Source organism: Bombina bombina, chromosome 11 (assembly GCF_027579735.1).
Source record: "Bombina bombina isolate aBomBom1 chromosome 11, aBomBom1.pri, whole genome shotgun sequence".
NCBI classification, from domain to species: domain Eukaryota; kingdom Metazoa; phylum Chordata; class Amphibia; order Anura; family Bombinatoridae; genus Bombina; species Bombina bombina.
In genome coordinates, this window is record NC_069509.1 from 45,726,844 (window position 1) to 45,742,060 (window position 15,217).

Sequence of the window (15,217 nt, forward strand, 5' to 3'; positions counted from 1 at the left end):
TAGAATCCTTCCTCACTCCTTTTTTATAGCAGACAGCATCTTTTCTGGGGTGTTTTTTTTGCTGGCAGTGGGGGGATCCTAGTGGGAAAATGCCTGCCACAGAGTTGCTGGACATTTTCAGATTGAACAGTTGAAGGATTAGGGGTCTGGTTAAACAAAATATCAGATGTTGCATTTAACACAAATTCCAAAAAAGTATAAGGTTTCCCTGTGCTTGATTTTTTGTAGAGCACATATGCATTATATACTGCGATCTGCATAATATAAAAAGCTACTTTTTTGTACCAAGTTCTAGTATTTCTTTGAATTAGATATGGCTGCAGGCACCAGTCAGCTAAATCTACCGCCCCCCCATGTTTTTGTTGTACTCCACAATGCACTTCAGTTTTAGGATCTGTGCAGATCTTCCCTTCACAGACACTGGCACTGTAGCTTCATTGTGCATTGTGGAGAGCATGTACACATCTTTTTTTATCAGTGTACCGAAGGGCCAGTAGCTCATTGTGGCGTAAGGCTGACATTGTGCCCCTACTTTTTTTCCATACATCAGCTTCTGGGGGAAACCTGTGCGATTTGTTCTCATTGTGCCACAGGCCACAGTTTCAAAATAAAATAATTTTAATAGCTCTGTGCTCGTGTAAAAATTATTGAGCCACAAATGGTACCCTTTATTTAGCAGGGGCAGTAGGAGATCCCACACAATTTTCCCACTTGTGCCAACTGAATCTGTGCAGCCAGGTGGATCCAAGTGGCTATCTTTACCCTTGTAGATGTGAAATGCCCAGGTATACCCAGTACTGCATTCACAGAGTTTATAAAATTTTACACCATAGCGGGACCTCTTTGATGGTATATTTTGCTTGAAAAGCAATCTCTCTTTAAATTTCATGAGGGACTCATCAATGCAAATGTCCTGCTCAGGGATGTAAATTTATGTCTTTAAATTTTTGGGACAGGTGACTTATCAGGGGTCTTAGTTTATATAACCTGTCATGCAGGGGGTCATTTCTGGCGGGGGGGGGGGGGACTGGGTATTATCATTAAAATGGAGAAAACACAGCAACTGCTCATATCTGTCCCTCTTCGTAACCTTTGGAAAAAGAGGGGTAGCCAGGATGGGGTTCTAGCTCCAGTATGACCGTATGCTGGGTTTCTTCACATTCCCCATTATTAATGTCAGGGCCCAAAACTTTTTAATCTCCGGTATGTCAGTGGGTGCCAGGTATTTTTTCTGATATACAGAGATTGGGGATTTTTGGACAGATACTGACTGGCATATAAATTTGTTTGAGCAACTTTATGTTCAAACATGGTATCTGTCAGAATCAGGGAGATATAGTTTATTGGCTCACATACTGGAACATCACTTGTGATGCCAGGAGTCTCAGTAAATTTTGTCATTTCTGGGGCAGTAAAATTTGGGGGTAGCCAATTGTGTTCATTTGTGCGCCACCTCCTTTTAGGTGGCGGAAGGGAGCACCAGCATTAGATGTATCACTCAGGGGCTCTATATCTGATGCCGTAAGGGTTGCGCTGTCAGACAGAGCAGAGAGGGCTTCCCTCCCTGAATCTTCAGCAAGAATGACATAAGCCTCTTCTGCTGAATAGCGTGCAGCCATAAGGGATTTTTTTCAATACAAATTACCACTTCACCACCACCAATTCCCACTTCACCTCCCCCAAAATCCCACTAAACCACCCAATTACCACCAACCTATTCCCACCCACCCTAGTCCCTCAGATTATTTTTTTTAGAATTTTTTTTATATATTGGGAACAGCAGGGAAGGGGTTAACAATAGCTAAATATCCCCACAAATAAACTTTTGGGCACTGATCAAAGCCCTGACAGGCTGATCACTGTGATATTAGGCTGATCACAGTAGCAGCTGAGTGATCAGCAGCAAATATATATATATATTTTTTGTATTTATATTTTTTTCCCTCTCTAGCTTTCTATAGCACACCACAAATGCTAAACTGTCTTCCTCTCTCTCTCAGATTGCACTATATATATTTGTAACCCCCACAAATAAACCCAAAAATGCTTTTGATCATCACTGATCAAAGCCCTAACAGGCTAACCAAAGTTATATTAGGCTGATCACAGTAGCAGCTGAGTGATCAGCAGCAAATATATATATATATATATTTTGTATTTATATTTTTTTTCCCTCTCTAGCTTTCTACAGCACACCACAAACGCTAAACTGTCTTCCTCTCTCTCTCAGATTGCACTGAGGGAAGAGAGGAAGCGGATACACTTGTAACAGCCAATGATTTCACTCATTGGGGCCCATTTATCAAGCTCCGTACAGAGCTTGTGGGCCCCTGTTTCGGGTGAGTCTTCAGACTCGCCAGAAACACAAGTTATGAAGCAGCGGTCAAAAGACCGCAGCTCCATAACCCTGTCCGCCTGCTCTGAGCAGGCGGACAGGAATCACCGGAAATCAACCCGATCGAGTATGATCGGGTTGATTGACAGCTCCCTGCTGGCGGCCGATTGGCCGTGAGTCTGCAGGGGGGCGGCGTTGCACCAGCAGCTCTTGTGAGCTGCTGGTGCAATGCTGAATACGGAGAGTGTATTGCTCTCCGCATTCAGCGAGGTCTTGCGGACCTGATCCGCACTGTCGGATCAGGTCCGCCAGACCATTGATAAATAGGGGCCATTGGCTGTTACAGTGTTACAGGGGACAATCGATACACCCCCTCCATGCTGATTGGATCCTGGGTGGAGTGCTTGAGGTGCTAGGCACATCCCCCAACCGGATCCATAACAAAAAAAATAACGGAGGGGGCACAGGAGCTACAAACCGTTATAACGTTCTATTCTGGCATAACGACGTTAAAAGATTAAAATGAAATATCTAAATGCTTAACAACAAAATAATAATATTTATTTGCACCATCAAAATAAATACTTATCTTCAGAATAGCAAAAAGAGAAGAGGAAGTTTTTTCCCATGGTTTAAAGGGCTATGATGTTATCTGATTGGACATGAACTAACTGACTACTGTATTATTATCTGTCATTGGTCATGTTTTGAACTTTTCTGTTTTTTTTCTGTTATCTGTTATACTTTAAAAAATGCTATTTGTGTAGTAAATGGAAAAGAATAGCAACATAGGAGTCTCTGTCCTTGTAATAAAATTCCATTATGAAGCACATACCTTTAGCTCCTTTCAATACCCTAGACAGTCCTAAAGGGACACTCAAGTCAAATTTAAACTTTCATTCCATTAACAAAATGTGCAGTCTTTTTATATTTACACTTATGGGCCTCTATTTAACAAAGGTCTTGCGGACCTGATCCAACAGTGCGGATCAGGTCCACAAGACCTTGCTGAATGCGGAGAGCAATACGCTCTCCGTATTCAACATTACAGCAGCAGCTCACAAGAGCTGCTGGTGCAACGCCGCCCCCTGCAGGCTCGCGGCCAATGGGCCCGCCAGCAGGGAGGTGTCAATCAACCCGATCGTACTCGATCGGGTTGATTTCCGGCGATGTCTGTCCGCCTGCTCAGAGCAGGCGGACAGGGTTATGGAGCACCGGTCTTTGTGACCGCTGCTTCATAACTGCTGTTTCTGGCGAGTCTGAAGACTCGCCAGAAACAGGGGCCCACAAGCTCACTACAGAGCTTGTTAAATGGGCGCCTTTGAGTCACCAGGTCCTACTAAGCATGTGCAAGAATTCACAGACTATCAACACAGAATATCATGGGAACAAAGCAATTTTGATAATAGAAGTAAATTGGAAACTTTTTTAAAATGTTATGTTCTGTCTCAATCACAAAATAAATGTTTGGGTTTTATTTGCCTTTAACCTTATTGTTAGGTCGGTGGCACTCATGAGTCATAATTAAGTATTCTAAATCATAGTATATCAAATCAAACTCATTTAAATATTTTTTTCTTACAGCTCCCCCAACTATTACAATCACTAATAATATGGTTGAAAAGGATATAGAGAGTATACTGCACAGCACAATCACTGGCTTCTATCCTGTAAAGATTGATATTGAATGGCTCAGAGACAAAGAAGTCCTGAAATCTGTTAATCATTCTGAACCCCAGCAAAATTCTGATGGAACATACACGGTAAAAAGCTCTGTCACGTTAACACCCACCGAGGAAAGCAAAAATCACAACTACTCAATCAGGGTCCAACACGTATCTCTTTATGAACCTTTGCAGAAAAAAATCCAACTGGTCTATGACGGTAATTATACTCTTTAATTGAATCTACCTTGTATATGTGGTTATTATACTGTATTATTAAAATATTCTGTAGCAATATGCAAGAGTATAAAAATAAAGTTTTAAAGTTCAAAATCAAACATAAACCGAGGCCTTGCTACAGAAAGAGTCAAGAACCCCTTTAAAACTTAAATTCGAAATGGTTAATTGTGATGGAAATGAGAGCTAATGGTATTATCTGGTTTATGGGCCTGGTCAAAGGGAGAAAATTGGACTTTTCTTTTTAACCAGATAATTTATGTGCTTCTCAATTAGTTTAAAGGGACAGTTTGGGAGTCAGTTACTGTGAAAATGAGTTTGCCTTAAGAAATGATTTAACAAAGGATAATCTATTTTCATATTTACAAAATGCACATTATATTGTATGTAAACATCTTTTGATAATGTGCCCCCTCCACACTGGTGACTAGGGTTGGGCGAATGTGTTTATATTCAAATTCGAATGTTAGAACGAATGTTATTGTAGAAATTTGATTTACATAATAGAATGTTAATAAGAACAAATATTCTTAAAAATTCTATTATCGAATGTTATTTACAGTTTTCAAATGTCACATTTGAATTAGAATATTACATTTTTAAAACACAGTATTAAACTAAAAATACTATTTTGAATTTGAATGTTATATTCGAATTTTTAATGTAGCATTCAAATTTGAATATTACATTTATTAAACACAGTTGTAGACTAGAAATACTATTTCAAATTCGAATGTTACATTTTAAAAACACAGTATTAGACTAGAAATACTATTTTGAATTCAAATTTTACATTCAAATTCGAATGTCACATTCGAATTCGAATATTACATTTCGAAATTGAATAAATACATAGCTAAACATTCTATTATTCAAACGAATATTTTTTTATTTTATTGAAAAATTCAAAAAAACATATGCTCGATAGAAGACGCTGCTTGGATGAAGACTTCTGCCGGATGGAGGACCTCTTCTGCGCCGCTTGGAGGAAGACTTCGCCCGGATGGAGGACCTCTTCTTGCCCCGCTTGGAGGAAGACTTCACCCGGATGGAGGACCACATCGCCCGGATTGGATGAAGAGTTCGGCCCGGCTGGGTGAAGACGGCTCAAGATAGGGAGATCTTAAGGGGGTTAGTGTTAGGTTTTTTTAAGGGGGGTTTGGGTGGGTTTTAGAGTAGGGGTATGTGGGTGGTGGGTTGTAATGTTGGGGGGGTTGTATTTTTTTTACAGGTAAAAGAGCTGATTACTTTGGGGCAATGCCCCGCAGAAAGCCCTTTTAAGGGCTGGTAAAAGAGCTGATTACTTTGTCATTTAGGATAGGGTAGGGACTTTTATTATTTTTATTTTTTTTATTTTATTAGGGGGCTTAGATTAGGTGTAATTAGTTTAAACTTCTTGTAAACATTTTTTATTTTCTGTAATTTAGTGTTTGTTTTTGTACTATAGTTTAGTTTATTTAATTGTATTTCATTGTAGGTAATTGTAGTTAATTTATTTAATTTAGTTAATGATAGTGTAGTGTTAGGTTTAATTGTAACTTAGGTTAGGATTTATTTTACAGGTAATTTTGTAATTATTTTAGCTAGGTAGTTATTAAATAGTTAATAACTATTTAATAACTATTGTACCTAGTTAAAATAAATACAAATTTGCCTGTAAAATAAAAATAAATCCTAAAATAGCTACAATGTAATTATTAATTATATTGTAGCTATATTAGGGTTTATTTTATAGGTAAGTATTTAGTTTTAAATAGGAATAATTTAGTTAATAAGAGTAATTTTTATTTAGATTTATTTAAATAATATTTAAGTTAGGGGGTGTTAGGGTTAGGGTTAGACTTAGGTTTAGGAGTTAATAAGTTTAATATAGTGGTGGCGGTGTAGGGAAGGCAGGATAGGGGTTAATAAATTTAATATAGGTGGCGGCGGTATAGGGGGGGCAGGATAGGGGTTAATAAGTTTAATATAGGTGGCGGCGGGGTCCGGGAGTGGCAGTTTAGGGGTTAAACAATTAATTTAGTTCGGCGGGGTCGGGATCCGCAGGATAGGGGTTAATAAGTTTATGTAGGTGGCGGCGGTATAGGGGACAGCAGATTAGGGGTTAATAGGTATAATGTAGGTGGCGGCGGGGTCCGGGAGCGGCGGTTTAGGGGTTAATATATTTATTATAGTTGTGGTGGGGTCCGGGAGCAGCGGTTTAGGGGTTAATTAGTTTAATGTAGGTTGCGGCGGTGTAGGGGGGGCAGATTAGGGGTGTTTAGACTCAGGGTACATGTTAGGGTGTTAGGTGCAGACATTTCCCATAGGAATCAATGGGATATCGGGCAGCAGCGAACATGAGCTTTCACTGCTGTCAGACTCCCATTGATTCCTATGGGATCCGCCACCTCCAGGGCGGCGGATAGAAAACCAGGTACGCTGGGCCGGAAAAGTGCCGAGCGTACCTGGTAGGAATTTGATAACTTCCAAAAGTAGTCAGATAGTGCCGAACTTGCATTCGGCACATCTGGAGTGACATAAGAATCGATCTGTGTCGGACTGAGTCCGGCGGATCGTAGCTTACATCACTAGATTCTACTTTTGCCGGTCTGTAGGGCTTCATAAATATGGCGAATCAGCCTCACCACAAATACGCTGCGGAATTCCAGCGTATTTGAGGTTGACGGCTTGATAAATACAGGCCAAGATCTCCTTTCCTCCACCCTTAAATTGTGACCTGTTGTCACAAACCATTTTCTTTTAATAAACAGAGCTTCTGCCATCTCTGTATATGGGCCTTGAATATATTTATGAAAAGTAATCATGTCACCTCTCAAGCATACTTTTTCTAAAGAAAACAGACCCAGTTTGGCTAGCCTCTCCTCATATCTTAAATTCTCCAATCCCCATTTTAGCTTTGTGGCCCTTCTCTGAACTTTTTCTAGTTCTGCAATATCTTTTTTTTTTAACGGTCCCCAGAACTGCACTCCATACTCAAGGTGAGGTCTTACCAGGGCTTTATATAGTGACAAAATTATACTTTCCTCCCTTGAATCAATGCCCCCTTTTAAACATGCTAGTATCTTATTAGCCTTTGAAGCCACTGCCCTGCATTGTGCACCCATCTTTAGCTTGTTATCTATTACTACTCCCAAATCCCTTTCCTCCTCTGTTTGGCTAAGTCTTGTCCCATTTAAATAATACGTTGCCTGCTTATTTTTGCTTCCAAATTGTAGAACCTTGCATTTTCCCGTATTAAATCTAATTTTCCATTTACCTGCCCATACTAATTTTTGCAGATCCCTTTGTAACGAAAGTTCATCCTGCTCTGACCTAATGATGTTACTTAACTTAGTATCATCTGCAAAAATAGAGATGTCGCTATTTAATCCTTGCTCCAAGTCATTAATACAAATAATAAAAAAAACAGGGCCCTGTACTGATCCCTGGGGGACTCCACTGATTACCTTTGTCCAATCTGAGTATGATCCATTTAATGCTACTCATTGCTCCCTGTCTTTTATCCAGTTACTTATCCATGAGCTAACATTTTCTGCTATTCCCAGTCCCTTAATTTTGTGCATTAATCTCTCCTGTGGCACTGTATCAAACGCCTTTGCAAAATCTAAGTATATCACATCAACTGATTTCCGTTTATCTATATTTTTACTTACTTACTCAAAGGCCCATATTTAACAAGGTCTGGCGGACCTGATCCAACAGTGCGGATCAGGTCCGCCAGACCTCGCTGAATGTGGAGAGCAATACGCTCTCCGCATTTACCATTGCACCAGCAACTCACAAGAGCTGCTGGTGCAACGCCACCCCCTGCAGACTCCCGGCCTTTCGGCCACCAGCAGGGGGGTGTCAATCAACCCGATTGTACTCGATTTGGTTGATTTCCGTCAATGTCTGTCCAGGCGGACAGCGTTATGGAGCAGCGGTCTTTGTGACCGCTGCTTCATAACTGCTGTTTCTGGCGAGTCTGAAGACTCACCAGAAACAGGGGCCCACAAGCTCCGTACAGAGCTTGTTAAATGGGTCCCATAGAATCTAATTAGATTATTTTGACATTAATTATTTCTCATAAAACCATGCTGATTACAACTCATAATCTTGTTTACACAAATGTGCTCATCAATATAATCCCTTATAATCCTTTCAAATATCTTCCCCACTCTTGATGTCAGACTAACTGGTCTATAGTTTCCTGGATCATCCCTGCTTCCCTTTTTGAAGAGTGACACCACATCAGCTTTACGCCAATTCTGGGGTACCATGCCTGAGTACTTGAAAAATGGAGTTCTTGAAAAATGAAGAGTAGAGGTTTGTCTATAACAGTGCTAAGTTCCCTTAACACCCTTGAGTGTATTCCATCTGGGCCTGGAGTTTTATTTACCTTAATATTATACAGTTATTTCCTGATATCCTCTAGACTTAACCCAGTTAATGTTATGGGCTGGAATGTTCCATTTTGCTCCAAAGTATCATCCAATGGTTCCTCTCTTGTTCCTCTCTTGTTCATCTCTTGTTCCTCTCTTGTGTATACTGAAGAAAAATACTGGTTTAGTACCTCAGCCTTCTCCCTGTCACTGTTAACCATGCTACACTCTTTAATGTAAAGTTAGCAGGTTGTTAGGTTTAGGGGTTAATATCTTAATTTAGTTTATGGCGATGTGGGGGGCTGGCGGTTTAGGGGTTAATAGGTTTAGTAAGTGGTAGTGATGTGGGAGGCCAGGGGTTTAGGGGTTAATACTTTTATTTAGCTGCAGTGGGGTACAGGAGTGGCGGGATAGGGGTTAATAATTTTATTTAGTTGCGGCGGGTCCAGGAGCGGCGGGATAGGGGTTAATAACTTTATTAAAGTTACAGCGGGGTCCGGGAGCGGCAGAATTGGGGTTAAACATTTTAGTATAGTGGCGGTGTTTAGTGACAAGGTATAAATAAAGTTGGTAACAAGCCGAATAGCAGCGAGATCGATGACTGTTAGTTAACAACAGTCCGCTGCTCATCGCCCCGTACTTGGTGCGCGGCTTTTTTGATAAATATGGAGATCGTATTCAGGTCAGCGGCCGCGATATTAGGCAATGTTAGGCGAGCGTATTGGTGCCGTCGAATGCAGCATAGTTGACGGGCCTATATTTGTATTGTTTGATAGCACTAAATCCAATATAGCGTTACTCCTAGTTGGCTCCTCTATTATCTGTGACAAGAAGTTATCCCTGAGAACATTTAAAAATCTATCCCCCTTAGCTGAATTACTAGTTTCATTGGCCCAGTTTATATCAGGGTAGTTAAAATCTCCCATAATTACAGCACTGTTATTAGCAGCCTTACCTATTTGGATAAGTAGTTGAGTTTCCTCCGGGTCACTAATGTTGGGAGGCTTGTAGCATGTTCCTAGTAATATTTGTTTAGGATTTTTCCCCACACTCTTTATTTCAACCCACAGGGTCTCTACATTGTCACTTGTATCATAAATATCTTCCCTTATTTTAGGTTTAAGGTTAGGTTTAATATACATGCAGATTCCTCCACCCCTTTTATTATTCCTGTCCCTCCTAAATAATGTATACCCCTCTAAGTTAACTGCCCAGTCATGTGAATCATCCCACCAAGTTTATACTGATAACATCATAGTCCTCTTCTGCAACTAAGAGCGTCAGCTCCCCCATTTTACTCATCATGCTTCTTGCATTTGTGGTCATACATTTAATTTTCATGTGCTTTCTGCTGCTACTTGGTGTACTTTCCTCTATACTTTCTAATGTGACATTTCTTAAGTCATCCCTTCCTTGAGATATTAAGGGAGTGACATATTCACAGACTGATCTCTCTGTTCTATTGTGTTCTAACTGACCCTCCCCCCCCCCCCCCTTTGCCTAGTTTAAAAGGTTCTCTAAACGTGCTACCATACTTTCTTCCAACACATCTGCACCCATGTCATTCAGGTGCAATGCATCCTTACTGTACAAATTGTACCCAAGTGAAAAGTCAGCCCAGTGCTCTAAAACGTCAAACCCCTCATTTTTACACAATGTTTTTAACCATGAATTAACAGACCTTAGCTCCTTTTGCATTACTGAGTTAGCACACGGCACTGGTAATATCTCCGAAAATATTACTTTGGAGATCCTTGCTTTAAGCTTGCTACCTAACTCCCTGAACTCATGTTTTAGGACTCTCCATCTCCCGCGGATTCCTTCATTAGTACCAATATGTACCATGACTGCAGGATCAGACCCACATCCCTCTAACAATCTATCAATACGCTCCACAATATGCCTAACACAAGCCCCTGGAAGACAGCAAACTGTTCTATGTAAAGGGTCTGGATGACAAATTACCCTATTAACCTTCCTAATAATAGAGTCTCCTACCACCAACATCTGCCTAAGGCCCTGACTTGTATGCCGCTCTTCCATGACTGAAGGACTGTTAACTATAGTATGCCCCTCTACGATGTCTGAAGGACTGCCCACCATAGTATGCTGCTCTTCCACAACTAAAGGATTGTTCACTATACTAGGCAACACAGCCCTCTCTGCCACCCCTGAACTGATATCCCCAACATATTCACTTAATCTGGCAAATCTGTTGGGGTGTACTAGCTCAGAACTGGCCTTTCTCTTCCGCTTACCTTTACCTCGCCCTCTGACTGTGACCTAGCTAGATTCTGAATCCTCCCCATTCCCACTGCTAGAACCATTAACAACCAGCTCAGTGCTATCCATTTCCCTTTCAAGTGTCTGAATTTCAGTGTTGCAATTCGTTCCTCCAGAACTCCAATACGAGTTTCTAAAGAGACAATATGCTCACACTTGCCACAAACATATAATCCCTGAAGTGGCTGCTCCAGTGATATTAACATATGGCAAGCTGTACACTGAGTGAGATTCTTACACATTCTTATTAAAAGGTTCAACTTAAAAATCTAAAATAATTATATTTTCCCTTGTTTACTAAAAACCCTTGTTTGCCTAACTACCTTGCGGCTAGATTACGAGTTTTGCATTAGTAGCTGTGCGGTGCTAATGAGCAGTTTTCTCTCACCGCTCACTTACCTGCAGCGCTGGTAGTAAAGGTTTTTACAAACCCTGTGTTAAAAGGCATGAAGTGAGCGTAGAGCAAAATTTTTCTCCATACCGCACTCCAATACCAGCGCTGCTTAAGTCAGCAGTGAGCTGGTCGTACGTGCTCATACACAATTTCCCCATAGACATCAATGGGGAGAGCTGGCTGAGAAAAAGTCTAACACCTGCCAAAAAGAAGCGTAAACTCAGTAACGCAGCCCCATTGATTCCTATGGGGAAACACATTTTATGTTTACACCTAACACCCTAACATGAACCCCGAGTCTAAACACCCCTAATCTTACACTATTAACCCCTAATCTGCCACCCCCGACATTTCCGACACCTACATTATACTTATTAACCCCTACTCTGCCGCTCCAGACACCGCCGCCACCTACATTATATTTATGAACCCCTAATCTGCTGCCCCCAACATCGCCGCCATCTATATTATATTTATTAACCCCTAATCTGTCGTCCCCAATCTCGCCGCAACCTACCTACACATATTAACCCCTAATATGCCGCCCCCAACGTCGCTGCCACTATATTAAATGTATTAACCCCTAAACCTAAGTCTAACCCTAACCCTAACACCCCCTAACTTAAATATAATTTAAATAAATCTAAATAAAATTCCTATAATTCCCTAAATTATTCCTATTTAAAACTAAATACTTACCTATAAAATAAACCCTAAGCTAGATACAATATAACTGATAGTTACATTGCAGCTAGCTAAGGGTTTATTTTTATTTTACAGGCAAGTTTGTATTTATTTTAACTAGGTAGAATAGTTACTAAATAGTTATTAACTATTTAATAACTACTTAGCTAAAATAAATACAAATTGACCTGTAAAATAAAACCTAACCTAAGTTACAATAACACCTAACACTACACTACAATTAAATAAATTAGCTAAATTAAATACAATTAAATAAATTAAATTAGCTAAATCACAAAAAAACACTAAATTACAGAAAATAAAAAACAAATTACAAGATATTTAATAGCCCTATCAAAATAAAAAAAGACCCCCCAAAATAAAAAAAAAACTCTAGCCTAAACTAAACTATCAATATCCCTTAAAAGGGCCTTTTGCGGGGCATTGCCTAAAAAGTAATCAGCTCTTTTACCTGTAAAAAAAAAATACAAACAACCCCGACAGTAAAACCCACCACCCACACAAGCAACCCCCCAAATAAAATACTAACTAAAAAAAACTAAGCTCCCCATTGCCCTGAAAAAGGCATTTGGATGGTCATTGCCCTTAAAAGGGCATTTAGCTCTATTGCGGCCCAAAGCCCTAACCTAAAAAATAAACCCACCCAATACATCCTTAAAAAAATCCTAACACTAACCCCCGAAGATTCACTTACCGTACCGGGAGAAGTCTTCATCCAAGCGGCAAGAAGTGCTCAACGAAGCCAGCAGAAGTGGTCCCCCAGACGGGCAGAAGTGGTCCTCCAGATGGGCAGAAGTCTTCATCCAGACAGCATCTTCTATCTTCATCCTTCTGGCGCGGAGCGGGTCCATCTTCAAGACATCCGACGCGGAGCATCCTCTTCAAACGACGGCTTCTTCGTAATGAATATCTTTTTAAGTGACGTCAGCCAAGATGGCGTCACTTAGATTCCGATTGGCTGATAGAATTCTATCAGCCAATTCGGAATTAAGGTAGAAAAAATCCTATAGGCTGATGCAATCAGCCAATAGGATTGAGCTGGCATTCTATTGGCTGTTCCCATCAGCCAATAGAATGCAAGCTCAATCCTATTGGCTGATTGGATCAGCCAATAGGATTGAAGTTCAATCCTATTGGCTGATTGCATCAGCCAATAGGATTTTTTTCTACCTTAATTCCGATTGTCTGATAGAATTCTATCAGCCAATCGGAATCTAAGGGACACCATCTTGGATGACGTCACTTAAAGAGATATTCATTACAAAGAAGCCATCGTTTGAAGATGATGCTCCGCGCCGGATGTCTTGAAGATGGACCCGCTCCGCGCGGGATGGATGAAGATAGAAGATACCATCTGGATGAAGACTTCTGCCTGTCTGGAGGACCACTTCTGCTGGCTTCATTGAGGACATCTTGCCGCTTGGATGAAGACTTCTTCCGGTAAGTGAATCTTCGGGGGTTAGTGTTAGGATTTTTTTAAGGGTGTATTAGGTGGGTTTATTTCTTAGGTTAGGGCTTTGGGTCTGCAAAAGAGCTAAATGCCCTTATAAGCGCAATGCCCATCCAAATGCCCTTTTCAGGGCAATGGGGAGCTTAGGTTTTTTTAGTTAGGATTTTATTTTGGGGGTTGGTTGTGTGGGTGGTGGGTTTTGCTGTTGGGGGGGTTGTTTGTATTTTTTGTAAAAAGGTAAAAGAGCTGATTACTTTGGGGCAATGCCCCGCAAAAGGCCCTTTTAAGGGCTATTGAAAGTTTAGTTTAGACTAGGGTTTTTTTTATTTTGGGGGGCTTTTTTATTTTGATAGGGCTATTAGATTAGTTGTAATTAGTTTAAAGATCTGTAATTTGTTTTTTATTTTCTGTAATTTAGTGGGGGTTTTTGTGATTTAGCTAATTTAATTTATTTAATTGTATTTCATTTAGTTAATTTATTTAATTGTAGTGTAGTGTTAGGTGTTATTGTAACTTAGGTTAGGTTTTATTTTACAGGTCAATTTGTATTTATTTTAGCTAGGTAGTTATTAAATAATTAATAACTATTTAATAACTATTCTACCTAGTTAAAATAAATACAACCTTGCCTGTAAAATAAAAATAAACCCTAAACTAGCTACAATGTAACTATTAGTTATATTGTAGCTAGCTTAGGGTTTATTTTATAGGTAAGTTTTAGTTTTAAATAGGAATAATTTAGTTAATTATAGTAATTTTCTTTATATTTGTTTAAATTATATTTAAGTTAGGGGGTGTTAGGGTTAGGGTTAGACTTAGGTTTAGGAGTTAATACATTTAATATAGTGGCGGCGACGTTGGGGACGGCAGATTAGGGGTTAATAAGTATAATGTAGGTGGTGGCGATGTTAGGGGCGGCAGATTAGGGGTTAATAATATTTAACTAGTGTCTGCGAGGCGGTAGTGTGGCATTTTAGGGGTTAATATGTTTATTCTAGTGGCGGTGATGTCCGGAGCAGCAGATTAGGGGTTAAAAAATTTATTTTAGTGTTTGCCATGCGGGAGGGCCTCGGTTTAGGGGTTAATAGGTAGTTTATGGGTGTTAGTGTACTTTTTAGAACTTTAGTTATGAGTTTTATGCTACAGCGTTGTACCATAAAACTCTTAACTACTGACTTTAGAATGTGTTACGGATCTTGGAGGTAGAGGGTGTACCGCTCACTTTTTGGCCTCCCAGGACAGACTCGTAATACCAGCACTATGGATGTCCCATAGAAAAAAGGGTTTACGAAGTTTACGTAAGTCGTTTTAAGGTAAGGTCAAAGAAGTGTGCGGTGCCCCTAAACCTGCAAGACTCGTAATAGCAGCGGTAGTGAAAAAGCAGCGTTAGGACCTGTTAACGCTGCTTTTTCATCTTAACGCAAAACTCGTAATCTAGCCATTGGTTAGCTAACAACTATATTTATAGTCTAGCTAGGCCCACACAGGTGAAAATAATCCCACCCCTAATTACCCACACAGGAAAAACAAATGAAGGGAAGAAACAAATAAAAAATGTTATTTTTTTTAAAAGCAACCCTTGCACAGCAAACAATTTAAAAATTACCTTGTTTAGCTAACTGCTATACTTAAACAGATAATCTTACTTTAACAGATAATCAATTCAGCAGACCCTCTCAGCAAAGTAGAATGTCCCTTTAAGCTAAACTATAGTATGTTGAGCATGAACTGACTATGGCCCTGATATTTGAAACTACTGCAAGTGGCGATCTATTGAAAAGGGAT

The 15,217-nt window shown here is 40.0% G+C and overlaps 1 protein-coding gene across 1 annotated transcript in view; it reads left to right on the plus strand.

The window, feature by feature from the left end:
* The window catches only part of LOC128641654 (uncharacterized), a 185,473-nt gene that overhangs the window by 51,610 nt on the left and 118,646 nt on the right, over positions 1-15,217 (plus strand). Inside the window, exon 4 of the mRNA XM_053694188.1 lies at positions 3,920-4,219. Within this exon, the coding sequence (XP_053550163.1) occupies positions 3,920-4,219 (300 nt within the window). The remainder of the gene's footprint in view (positions 1-3,919; positions 4,220-15,217) is intronic.